This window comes from Bemisia tabaci, chromosome 6 (genome assembly GCF_918797505.1).
Source record: "Bemisia tabaci chromosome 6, PGI_BMITA_v3".
Taxonomy (NCBI): domain Eukaryota; kingdom Metazoa; phylum Arthropoda; class Insecta; order Hemiptera; family Aleyrodidae; genus Bemisia; species Bemisia tabaci.
The window spans coordinates 29,712,276-29,724,904 of NC_092798.1; the positions used below are offsets into that span (position 1 = coordinate 29,712,276).

Here is a 12,629-nt window from a genome sequence, read left to right on the forward strand (position 1 = left end):
CTAAATCATCTAATTACTTTGCTTAAAACTTGAACAATGCTGTCATGTCAATCAAATTTGGTAACCTCCATTGAATCATTGATCGTTTGATGATCTTTTGGAAAGTTCCTTCAAAGTTATGTCGTTGCAAAGTTTCCTGGATGTTTTAAAGAAGGTTCAGTATAAATATAAACTCAAATAAAAAATAAATATTTTTATTGTTTTCCACTTGAAATTTAATAAATAATCATCACAGTCATAGAATAAAGTATATCGGCACAGTTGCGACAATCTCAGCCAAATTTTACATTGTCCCTTCGTAAAAGTAATTTACATGAGATACTTTACGCTTATGAAAAGTCCTCATTCCAAAAATATTCATGCTTCATATAAAATTTGCCCAATTAGCCATGGGTCACTAAATACATTGCTACTCTTCTCCAAATCAAGAGTTCTTAGGATAAAACAATACCTTTTTATACAATTTATGCATCTTTGCTTTATGATAGGAATCTGAACCAAGTAATTATTAAAAGTTACTTCATAAGCTTTCATGGCAATGAATCAAACAATGAGGCTTTTCAAAAACCTCATTGGGTTTAGTTTGCCTGCCACTACCTGTGCCAATTTTCGTGTCTTCATGCATTGGCGTGAATTTCAACAATCAGGCCACTGGCTTATTATTGTCTCTTTACAACTAGCAAGACACGAGAGAAAAAAATTTCAAATTTCTTTCCGAAAAAATTCGGTCAATAGCAGAAATAATGAACAACAGCCTGAATCAGCAGTTATTCAATGATAAATATATGGCAAAACAATTTTAACCTTTCTTTCATGTCTCAAGCTGCTACTACACTAATAATTTGTTGGCGTTAAAGTAGCTTTTAATTAGATCTCGTCACATAATACTCAAGAAGATGGTCCTGCATCAACTAAGGAGTTACGATGATTCTTGGGAGAGGCCCCCTTCAAAGGCATGAAGATTTTCTCAATCATCAAGAATGGAGTCCAGCCATTCATTGAGATCCTCTGTTTCTTCTTGAGCAGAGCAGTTGGTTTCTTCTTCTGGAATCTGTGGTTTTTCAGACGGATCTAGGGAAAAAAAATCAAATTTAACAAAGGGGAAAATTTGATGGTTGGACTGGCATAAGGATGATCAATAGAGCTTGGGAAAAACTAGACTCCAAAGACTTGAGGGTTACTTAAAGCAATTTTAGAACCACACAGTTTTTTCAAAAATTGAACTGTACCTTTTTTGCAGATACGTATTAAATTATAGGAAAACAAAAGAACAAACAGTAGAGTTGAAAATTTAGAAAAGAGCATAAAAAGAAGTTGAGTAACAAGTTTTTTTTTCAGGAAATCTCAGAGATTTTTTTGCAAATAAAAGTTGGCAGAGGACTGCAAACTTTCATCCACAGGCTAAATATAATTCAAAAATTCAGAACAATGTTTTTCCTTAACTATGTAGGTCACTATGAAGAAAAATGTACAAGTTTTTGTTTTTTAGAACAGATAAGAAAAACTATGTTGTTCCATATTGCACGGTTGTAAAATTTTATCGGCACTATACACAAGTTACTACATAAACTTAAAACTTTTTGGGAAAACCGATTAATATCACTTACTTCACTTCACTCACTTCACTACACGAAATGGCCATCGTGCATAGAAAATAAGTAAGTAAGTGATATTAGGAACGCATCGGGCCGACGGAAATTTTCCGACTTAGCGGGGTTTCCGACTTAAAGGGAATCCCTCTTTTTCCGATTTAAATTTTCGAATTTCGCGCTCTAGTTTGGACAAAACGTTTTTAGATGCTTTTCGCTTGCACGGGGGCGTCAGTTTAGAGTGTAATGCAACTGTTAAGCTCAATTCAGTCAATTACTTGCGTTAAATATTTATTTGAAGAGTCAGCGCAAAAATGTTGGAACTCGTTAACGTTACGTCCTTGGATGAGCGAAAATCCTTACGGACGAGCGCCGCCCAGAGAGTATAGAAGGCGACTGGATAGGGAAGAATTGAAACAGAAGTTGGAGCCGTGAGCAAGCAGTTGCGTACGTTGGCGCGAGAGTGCGCGGCGAGCGGAATCCCATACCGCTGCGTATTGGCTAAGCGAGAGTTGCGGACGGAGCGGACTCCATACTTCGCCGCGACGATAGGGGACTTGGTAACAAATCGGTTTTCCCAAAAAGTTTTAAGTTTATGTAGTAATTTGAGATAAGAAAAGACTTTATCTGTTTTATACTTATATTTGTATAGTCACAGAAACCATTTACCTCCCGTCAAACTCTGGAAAAAAAAAGTCTACAACAGATTTTTGTAAAAATTCATCCTTCAGCTTCTGGCGATTTTTAACTTTAGTCAGTTGCTGGTTTCAATTCACTTAAGGTATATGCGTTCACGTGAGGCATGCATTTTGACCATTGGTTGGGCTTCGCGGTAAATGTATGGGGATGAAAACTTTAAATGCGATTTTTTCTGGACGTTACTTTTTGGTATGGGACCTCTCTCCGAAACCTTCCTCAATTCTGGAGAGCTGTAGTGGACGTAGGAGATTTTTCCACGAGTGAATTTAATTTAATTTAATTTAGAGGACAAATTGTAGACTTCTTAAAAATCAAAGACTATAGAGGGATACATACTGGGTGTTGAGACTGACTGAGCCTCACTGGAGAATAGAAGATCAGTTAGATCAGAACGGACGTTTTTGAACTGGGCAGTGAGCGCTGAAACATTGTCATAGTCTGGCTCTGAAACAGTCTTTGGAGGTTCTACTGCTTTATTTTGTTGCTTTTTGACACTGGACAGCAGCTGATCCAAATCTTTCATATTTTTTGTTGAACCAAGATTCTGAGAGTGGAGTTTGAACTGTTGTTCGGCCTTGAGGTCCATTTCTTGTTTCTCATCAGACTAAAACAGAAAAATTATTGATTAAAAAAAAGTATTAATGAGAAAAGAAACCCCAAAAACAGATACTTCATAGTGATTTTTAAATCAATTAATATAGAAATAAATTAAAAATAAAAAAAATAAAAGTAGATCACTAAAAAAAGTATGATAACAAGAAACCTAGCTTTTAATATAATTTCTTAAGGATTATCTTTATTCTTAGAGCAGGGGTTTGCCAGATAGTCAGGGTTGTTTTTAAAGCCTGCAGAGGTGTACTGTGGTGGTGTGAGAGCAATTGACTAAGTCTTTTTCTTAAAACAGAATATTTTGTTCTTGGGTCTTTTGTCTATAGTTCTTCACAAGCAAAGAGAAGGAAGCGATTGCAATGAGGGCAATCTTTCAGCATGAAATAATAAACCTCAGAGATTATAGGACTGTGTGCCAGAGGTATAGAATTTCAAACCATGCAGAGTGTCACAAAAAATTTGAGGGCAAAATAGCAGTGGACACTCACCGTAAAAAAATCATGAAAAAGATTGACACGATCATAAAAAGGCACGGCTGAAAGACTCGAGGCAAGTTGCTTTAAGTCGATGTGAAAATATTGATTACTGATATTTTCCGGGCAGGATGCCCAATCAGCTTCCCCTTTAAACTGGAAAATGCCACCTGAAATGATAGAAAAAATTGTAAAAGGAGAGAAGAAATCACATTTAGTGACATTATCGCCATGGTCATGGGAGAGGCTTTTTGTAAGGCCTGGTCATCATTCTGCACAAGTAAATCGATGATGGAAGAATAGCTACTAATTGTAAGTAAGTATTTACCTAGGTCAATAAAATCAAACAAAAAAACAATGGAATAGTTTGTAGATGAATGCTGAGTGGATATGCCATTAACAATACCGTATTAATAGAAATTTCCTACCCTTTTCCTTTAATAGTTCCCTTCTTTGATTATGCGCTGCCAGTGTACTGTGATATTACTGCTAAGCAGCTGGATAAGTTACGGACAGCCTAGAACTCCTGTATTCGCTACATTCATGACTTGTCTTGATTTGACTTCGTTAAGCCTTACTTTGAAAAGTTAAAATGGCTGAAGTTGGCTGAGAGACTAGAGCTCATGACTGTTATAACTGCGAAGAGCATCATGTGTATTAATCAGCCTATGGAATTGAAAGCTTTGTACATGCAGGTGGGTCAAAGCAGGTCGACTGCCCCTTGTAGTGTTCAATACCAGGTTCCTCCTCATAGAACTGCTATCTTTCATAAATCCTTCTCAGTTTCTTCAATTAGGATCTCTAATTGTTTGCCCATATCATGGAGAGAAGAGGATAATTTAAATATTTTTAGAAGAGATGTAAAATCATTTTTGTTCAGTTGATATGATGATTGATTAATTCAGCTTATTCATCCATTTACTTTCTTACCTACTTACATTTATATTTATCATTTATTATATCTACTGTCGATTCATTGATATTTTCTATATTTTCCCTAAAGTTGTCAAAGTATGTTTAGCACTAGAGGTTCATGTGTTTCCTTGTTTTAAGCAGTTTTTCTTTCTTTTTGCAAATATTGTCAGATGTAGTTTGTTGTATTGTATGCATTGAATGTGCTATGCTGGCCACGAGGAAGACAGGACCAGTTGGTCCTATTGTTGCCAGCCTAAATAACCTTGCTTAAAGCTAAATCTAAAACTAAATCCTTACCTGTCACATCATCAGCTGCTGCCAATTCTTCTAAACTAGCTGCGCAAGGCTCTGGATCAACATCTGGTAAACTTTTATCATAATACGATTGATTTGAAACAATTTTCGATCGAGCATATTTTTGTGATTCATATTCTTCACTGTCTGAACCTGAAGAGTTGGATTCTTCTTCATCTGCTACTTTAGTGCTCCCTGAAAATGAGCAATGCAATGTACAGATTAGTGCATGCATGCAAACTGAATCAAGTAAGATGCCAGAAAGAGTTAAAAATTACTGCACCAAATCTGAGAGTCCAACTTCACTGGAAAAACTGGAGAATAACGAATAATCAAAATTAAAAACGGCAGTTTTGACCTTGGTGAAAAGATTGGCTTTTAAATAAAAACCTACATCTGAGCCTGGTAGAAAATATATAGGTAGAAATATTGGCTGAATGAAATATTTTGTTGGAATCATCATTGGTGTTTTTGCTGATAGTTGCAAAATAATATTGGACTACCTATGACATACTGAAATAATCGAAACATTTCTTTCGAAAACCCACTGGTATTACCTAATTGCAGATATTTTCTTGGTTTGGCAATTTGCTGACTTTTCTAAAACATAAGAGGTCGGTGCTTAGCATCCCAATTGAAAATGTTTGGATGTGTTGATCATTGAGATATGCTGATGGGTACATTCAGTAAAGTTGGAAATACTCAGAACCTGAACAGTGCAATACCAGCGATCAAGGCATGTCAAAAAAAAAGAAGAAAAAGCCATTTCAAAAGAATGGATAAAGAAAGACTTACTGGATGCTCATAAGAAGGGAAAATAGAGGGTATTTACCTATCAAAACAAGGATGCTTCCTAACATTGGAAACCTTTCCAAGCAGCCAATCATCTTACTAGTCCATTCAGGTATACGTTTTGTATTTGCTAGATTGTGGATAGTAACGAATGAAAGCTAAAATTGGAAAGTAGTACCCTGATGCATCTTGAGTTTTGCAGATTACCGATTGTAAGTTTCCTTCTCTTTCTGTAAGATCTTTGGAGGAGACTTTGAGAATTTCAATTTCTAGTATTACAGGCATGTACTTAAGTGGAAAATCTTGAAGACCTGGACATCTTGGAGACATTTTAGAGCTTTCTTTTGACACCCTGGACAAAGTAAAAACCGACGTTGTCTAGGAGCCCTACCAGGTATCCTTGTGTGCAGCACTATCCCAAAGCTTTCACATACTACCTCTAGAAGTCTCATCTCCTTACCCTCATAAAGAATTGAAGGAAGGATGAATAAATTATTAGGTAAAAGTTAATAGAGAAACAAAAGAATATTAAAGAAATATGGCTGCAGCCATATTTAAATGATAAATAGGAGAGATGACCTTACTGTTAGTGTTTGTAACTGTATCATTGGATCTGCTCTTGCTGACTTCATTTGCACTTCCCTTCTTCTTGCGCGCTTTGCTGTGGACTTTGTCTTTCTTCATTTTCTTCGCTCTATAATCAGAACAAATAATGAATATTGATTAATAAAAGGATTTTTCCTCAATGACTTGACTAAAAATTGAACGAGAATTAGCAAAAAATATTGAACTTTTCCTCACTCTGTAACCATCGACAGTGTAATGATAATTCAAAGGAGTTGATACAAACTTGCCATGCTAATTGAATCAACTCATGTGAAAACGTCCGTTGTCCGATACAGGGTTTCATAATTGCAGTGGTCTCTTTTGCCCCACCACACTAATGAATAAGATCGATCTCTTTTGCAAACATTTAATTCTACTTGGGGGATTATTTACAAAATCGTTCTACATTCAATGCCTTAAACCATCTTGTGTCTTTTAATTACAACGAAATCGGCCCTGTCAAATCCTGAAATACTGTATTGGACATCGGAAGTCTCCGTACACGCCGCTTCAATTAATACCCTCCTATCTGAAACCAGTCAGATAACTTCCACCTCTGGATGTCCGTCTACCTTTTATACCCCTCAGACAGAACTTAGAGGGCCTTTAGAGTCAATAACATTTTACTGCTAGAACATGATTAGCCTATGAAATTAATTATGTGTTGCTGAGTTCTGCACGACTTCTTCCACTACAGGAAGTATTTCTAAGGTGCCCTCCCTACACCAACTATTTTATCCATAGATACACCTCAGACATTTGTCCACCTTAGTTGCAAGACAGAATCTTAATTGCACAGCAAGGGAAAATGTTTAGATTCGGTACAGTCTAGAAGACATTTGACGTAAGAAATACGACAAACCAGAGTGAGATAAGATTAATGTTGTCCTAATTACTTACCTATCTTTCTTGGCATTGAAACTGTCCATCTTTGAAGTGTGAAATGATGATACACAGTTGATTGAATGATGCACAATATTTATAAAGTGAAACGGTAAAAGGAACAGGATTTTGACAGAAATTTATTTGTTTACTATTACTCTGTTATCATTGTTGTGATAAAACCTAACCTCTTCTTCAATTCAAACGTTGCCACACCTCTGGTCCGCCGATTGTAGAACTACTGGGGGAGGGGGGGGGGGGGGCGAATCCTATAGAGGGCCCCCTCACTGAGAACATCCCCCCCCCCCTTTATCATCCGCCATTCAGTGAAAATGATGGGACCTAAAATTTTGGCAAAGGTTAGTAAGTCAAAGGAATTAAAATGGTGCAAAATTTTTCGGGAGTGTTCTGATTTTTGTGGCAATCGCGGGAGAGTCGCATCACCACCAATCAACGGTGCATCGCCGACCAATGGGAGACAGCAACATCTGAGTGCCAGCCACAGATGTGTCCTTATCAGGAGCTATGCAGAAACAGGAGCAGGTTCGACAATAACAATAACTAACCCCCTACCGGCGAGGAAAGTGATAGTGGCGATAGTGCGTGATTACTCTAAAAACTGTACAAGAACTGTGAAATTACAGGCAGGCCCTAGTGCGTTAAATATGGCACCCTCATTGAGTTTGGATGACTACGACTGTATAGGATTTGATCTAGACAATACTCTCGGTGAGTACCAGCTTTTAGCTAACGCTAAACTAGAGTTTGATTTGTTCGCAAAATACTTAGTGGAGCGAAAAGGATACGACAGTAGCATCTTCCTCCCACCCTTTGAGGACGAAATTGATTTTGTACAGCGAGGTCTCATCTTGGACAATTTTAAGGGGAATATACTGAAAATTGGTCATGATGGCACTGTATTGCGAGCATGCCACGGAACGAAAGCAATGAGTGACGAAGAAATAGCTGAAACTTACGGTCCCGAAAGAAAGTGGAATATTGGTGTTGAATATTGCTCAAATCCTCTAACTTATTGGGAGGGGTCCCTGGCAGAGCAGATGCGGACACTTTTGGACTACTTTGACACCCCAGCCTCCCTACTGTTTGCCAGAGCGGTAGACGCTGTTGATATCAAACTGGGTAAAAGACCGGAAAAATATACTGTTTTTCCTGATATGCTTGAAGGACTAAAGGAAATGTATGCACGAGAGCACTTTCAGTTGAACAAAGGAGGATATTTTCCTACTATTAAAGCCGACTATCCCAAGTATGTGAAAAGAAGTAGTCCTAACATCCTAAAATGGCTCAGAGAATTGAAGAAAACAAAGAAATTGTTTGTAATCACAGGATCTAATATTGACTATGCATCCTGGACAAGTAAGCAAGCACTGGGTGATGACTGGAAAGAGTATTTTGATATTGGAGTCTTTTACTCAAGAAAACCAGGATTTTTCACTGCCCGTCGACCATTCTTAAAAATCGAAGGAATCACTGAAACAGATCCTGTTACCAGTGACGATCTGCAGCCGAATAATTGTTATAGTCAAGGCAACTGGCCAGACTTATATAAATTTTTGGGCAGAATCACCGGCAAAGAGGAACCGAAGTGCCTCTACATTGGTGATAATTTGTTGCAAGATATTTTCACACCATCAAGATATTCTAACTGTGATACAATAGCTGTCATTGAGGAACTCAATGCGGAGTCAGATCCAGAAAAAAATCCCAATTCCCGACACGAAGCAGAATCTTATTTAAAATCAAACTTTTGGGGTTCATATTTCTTTGATGAAAAATCAGACAAACCGACTCTTTGGGCGAAAATGATCCACCAGCATTCCAAACTTTGTATTCCTAGTCTTGAAGTGTTGGCTCAACTTCCTATCGATCATTCATTTGAATGTTTTTCTCCTGATGAAGCAGAGCAAAATATAGCTCTAAATTTATCTGGTTACTATCCGTTCAGCCCTCCAAGTTTAAGTACAAAACAGAAAGGAACAATTAGCCAAGCGTAACTTGTTGCTAAAAGATTTCCTATGTATATCTAATGCTGTTCATTACTTACCTCTCATATTGGCATAGGTATTCATTGAAATGTCGAGAGCGGTAGAGTCATTGTGTGAACTCAAATCGATTGAGTGTCCAGTCTTCTGGCTGATAAAATCTGTCACAAATATATTTTAATTTATTCAGTATTTTGTAAAGAAAAATTGTTGCTCATAAATGGATAAAATGTAATTTTATCGCCAATTATATTTTTTATATTTGCTTACGTACCTTAGCAGTTGCATCAGTTTAAAATTCCCTTTCTTCCTCCTTTTTAAATTAACTTGCTAAAAGCTTCATTGACATGGCTGTTGGCCTCCTCTGTTTTGTCCGTAAAAAGCTTCAAAGAAGGAATTCCTTTCACTCATTTAAATCAAGCAACTTTTCGATTCTTCTGTAGATGATGACCTTTCATATACTCATTTAATTTTAAGAGCAGCTTTAAATTAAATTAAGTCTAAGTACTTCAAAATATACTACCCTTACAGCAACTACTGTTAAAAATAATACTGTTTAGAAAACTTGTAAATTTTAAAAAGACAATGGTTAAAATGTTCGTTTCAGGGAACCCTCTTTGGGTATTTTGTTAAATGAAATTTACAAGTGATAAAATTTCAGTGAGATACTTTTAAAAAAAACTGTTAAAAAACTCTTAAAAAGTCACGTATAGCTTGTCACTGTTAGCTTAGAATGTTTGAAAAATGTTTAAAAATTCTTTAAAAGAAGTCACATTTGTTCTCTCAAGACTTTTTCAGTATTAAAGTCAACTGTGAGTCAAATACTTCTAAAAAATATAGGCAAAAAGGGTCTCCTTAAATGATCGTTTTAACTGTTTTTTTTCCCCAGAGTTTTTGATAAATGCTTCTTAAAGGTCATTGCTACTAGGTAGAGTAGGCAAAAAGTGTGACGGAGCACAAATGTGGTTACTCGCATGGCTATTAATGGACTGAAGCTCGTTCTAAACCTCTCATGGCATGAAGTAGGTAATATTGAGTTTCAGAATCTGGGGGACACACATCAATGTTGTACTTAGCTTTCGTTAAAAAATAGAGTACTAAATTTTCTCCCTTAAAATTTCAACAGTTTGGTACTTGATCATTTTTTCAAAGAATAAAAAATGTATACTTTGCAGCATCATGCCCCCAGAAAGATATGTAGTTCAAATCATGAGTGGCGGTAGCCACCACCGGGCAAGTAACCTATCCTCCAACAATTGGCAACACAGCACAGCCCGGTCGAGGCAACGACACCATAGTTTCACGAACTTGGCTTATTTGGGTTTTTAGTTGCGGTCTCAAAAGCTTTTCAAAGCAACGGAGCGACGGATTTCAGAAATTTTTTTATGAAACCGAAAAATGCGTTGTTACGAATAAGTAACACTATGCCACAGAGGGCTAGATCAGATTGTATGAGGTTACATATCGACGGTGAAACTACCAGATTACGTATCTCGTTTGCGGCGTTTAAAAATCTCCACTCACATTTTATTTTTTTGAAGGAGATCAAATCAACATCATTCCTTACAATTTTCACAGATTTTTCTCCGCACAAAGAGGAAAAATCGCGGAAGTTTTCACGAATTGACGTAGAGTAAGTTTTCTATTTAAAAAATAAAGTATGACAGGAAGTCTGCAACGTCGCAAACCGAGATACGTGGTTTGGTAGTTTCACCGTCGATATGCATGACCAAAGCCGAAAAGTGCGTATCTGAAATGCAATATTTCATAATCTCCGACTACGTTTTTTTACTTTTCGTTTTTTTTTTTTTAGGAGAAAACCAACCAAAATATATCCTTGAAATATTCTGTGAATATGTTTTAATAAAAGAATAACTTTCAAGGAAAGGTACTGAAAAAGCACTGTAAATGTATTTGATATTGCCAGCCAGTTTTAGTAGATACATTATTCATGCAACACACGAATCCCAATGCGGAAAGCTGGCAGTTTCGAAAACGCCTTCAATTGTGGCGTGATACCTCACGCATTCCGGAGAGTACGAATAGTTGTATTGCTGCGCCTTAGCAATGCGATGAAAGATTAATAATTGGATTACATTTTGCAAAAAGGAACCACTAGTATTGCAATGTTGCTAATATTGTGCAACTTCTTTGGTCTTGGAGGAAAAACCCGATTATCCATTCATAGTTTCTATTTTACTCGCTAAAAATTGTAAATTTAAAACAAAAATAACCATCTAAATTTCATAGTTTTTCACGATTTCCGCAATATTATTGCAAAAGATGAAGTTGCACAATCTTAGCATCATTGCAATGCTAGTGGTTTCTTTTTGCAAAATGCAATCCAATTATGGTAACGCATTTTGCGTGTTTATTTAATGAATTAATTGAAAGAGAAAGGCAAGACTTTTTGTCTTTTGCTTGAAACATTAATATTGAAGTGAAGTGGCCTCCACGCTGGCTTTGCCGGTTTTCCTTCGCCGCTATTGCAGTTTTGACCAAACAGTTTAGGTGTGCTCAAGCTAGGATTGTATTTAGAAAATGGATAATTTGTATAGAGGAATTAAAAATAAACAAGCGGTAAGAAATACACATACATACATACATAAAAGCCGCTTTCATAGCGCTCTTTGGCGCTCCACGACACCCCTGCGGACAGTACCACTCCCTAATAACTAAGAAAATAAGATAATCCCTGGTAAGAAATATAACTCAATAAAAGGAACTCAAACAACAATAAAATACAAAATAGTACATTGTAGTAGTAATGTACATATCGACGGTGAAAGTACGGCAAACCACGTATCTCGGTTTGCGACGTCGCAGACTTCCTGTCATACTTTATTTTTTAAATGAAAAACTACTGAACGTCAGTCTTGAAAATTTCTGTGAATTTTTCTCTCTGTGCGAGAAAAAATTCCGTGCAAATTTCAAGGAATGATAGTTGATTTGGTCTACTTTAAAAAATAAAATGTGAGCGTAGATTTTAGACACCGCAAACGAGTTACTGTGATTGCCGACTTTCACCGTCGATATGTAGTATAGTGTATAAAAAGCTTAAATGGAACGAAAACACATCCGAGCATATTTCACGCTCATAATCAACTGGAGCGAAAGCTACAATAAAAAAATTAAAACTAGTAAATGTGGGCATAACTGCAGCACTAAGAAGCTCGTAAGATCAGTAATTCCATTTATATTATGCTTTACATGCGCTTCATTTATTTCACTTACATGCTACACACGAATCTTGACATGGAAAGTTGGCAGTTTATAAAACGCCTTCAAATGTCTCGTGATACCTCACGCATTCCGGAGAGTACGAATAGTTGTTTCGTTGCGCCTTGGCGATGCGACGGAACATAAATATTAAAAGTAGCCTAGTAGCCTTCACGCTGGTTTTGTCGTTTTTCTCTAGGGATTCCCCCCTAGCTCTGGTAACATGCAAAGTAAAACATTGAACGCAGGTACCCCATAGGTACTAAAGTAAATTTTAAACGATTTCACAATTCACGATGTGCCAGGAGCACAGCGCATTTTTTTCTATGACTTGATCAAACTTTGACATCAAAACTTGACAACCAGTATGTCATTTTTAGTCATTATTGAGGCAAGCCAGACCCCCCTCCCCCCTCAGCCCTATAGAAGTTCCGTTTATGCATGGAGGCAACTGATTATATACAGACTAATTAACAACTGTACGCAAGCGTTTAATTTACACTCGCACGGAAAATCAGGAAAACAAACAAGGTGTCGTCACTTTATTG

The 12,629-nt window shown here is 36.8% G+C and overlaps 2 protein-coding genes across 2 annotated transcripts; one reads left to right on the plus strand and one right to left on the minus strand.

Moving 5' to 3' along the window:
* Positions 1-178: 178 nt before the first annotated feature.
* LOC109034450 (uncharacterized) lies at positions 179-7,042 on the minus strand. The gene is made up of 6 exons (XM_019047603.2): positions 6,878-7,042; positions 5,956-6,065; positions 4,583-4,774; positions 3,386-3,540; positions 2,625-2,892; positions 179-1,071 (listed from the first exon to the last, which is right to left on the minus strand). Exons 1-6 carry the CDS (start codon positions 6,904-6,906, stop codon positions 968-970), a joined length of 858 nt encoding a protein of 285 aa, XP_018903148.2. The 5' UTR covers positions 6,907-7,042; the 3' UTR covers positions 179-967.
* Positions 7,043-7,174: 132 nt separating this feature from the next.
* Nt5a (5' nucleotidase A) lies at positions 7,175-9,135 on the plus strand. Its single transcript, XM_019047602.2, has one exon. It carries the CDS (start codon positions 7,192-7,194, stop codon positions 8,872-8,874), a length of 1,683 nt encoding a protein of 560 aa, XP_018903147.2. The 5' UTR covers positions 7,175-7,191; the 3' UTR covers positions 8,875-9,135.
* The last annotated feature ends 3,494 nt before the right edge of the window (positions 9,136-12,629 follow it).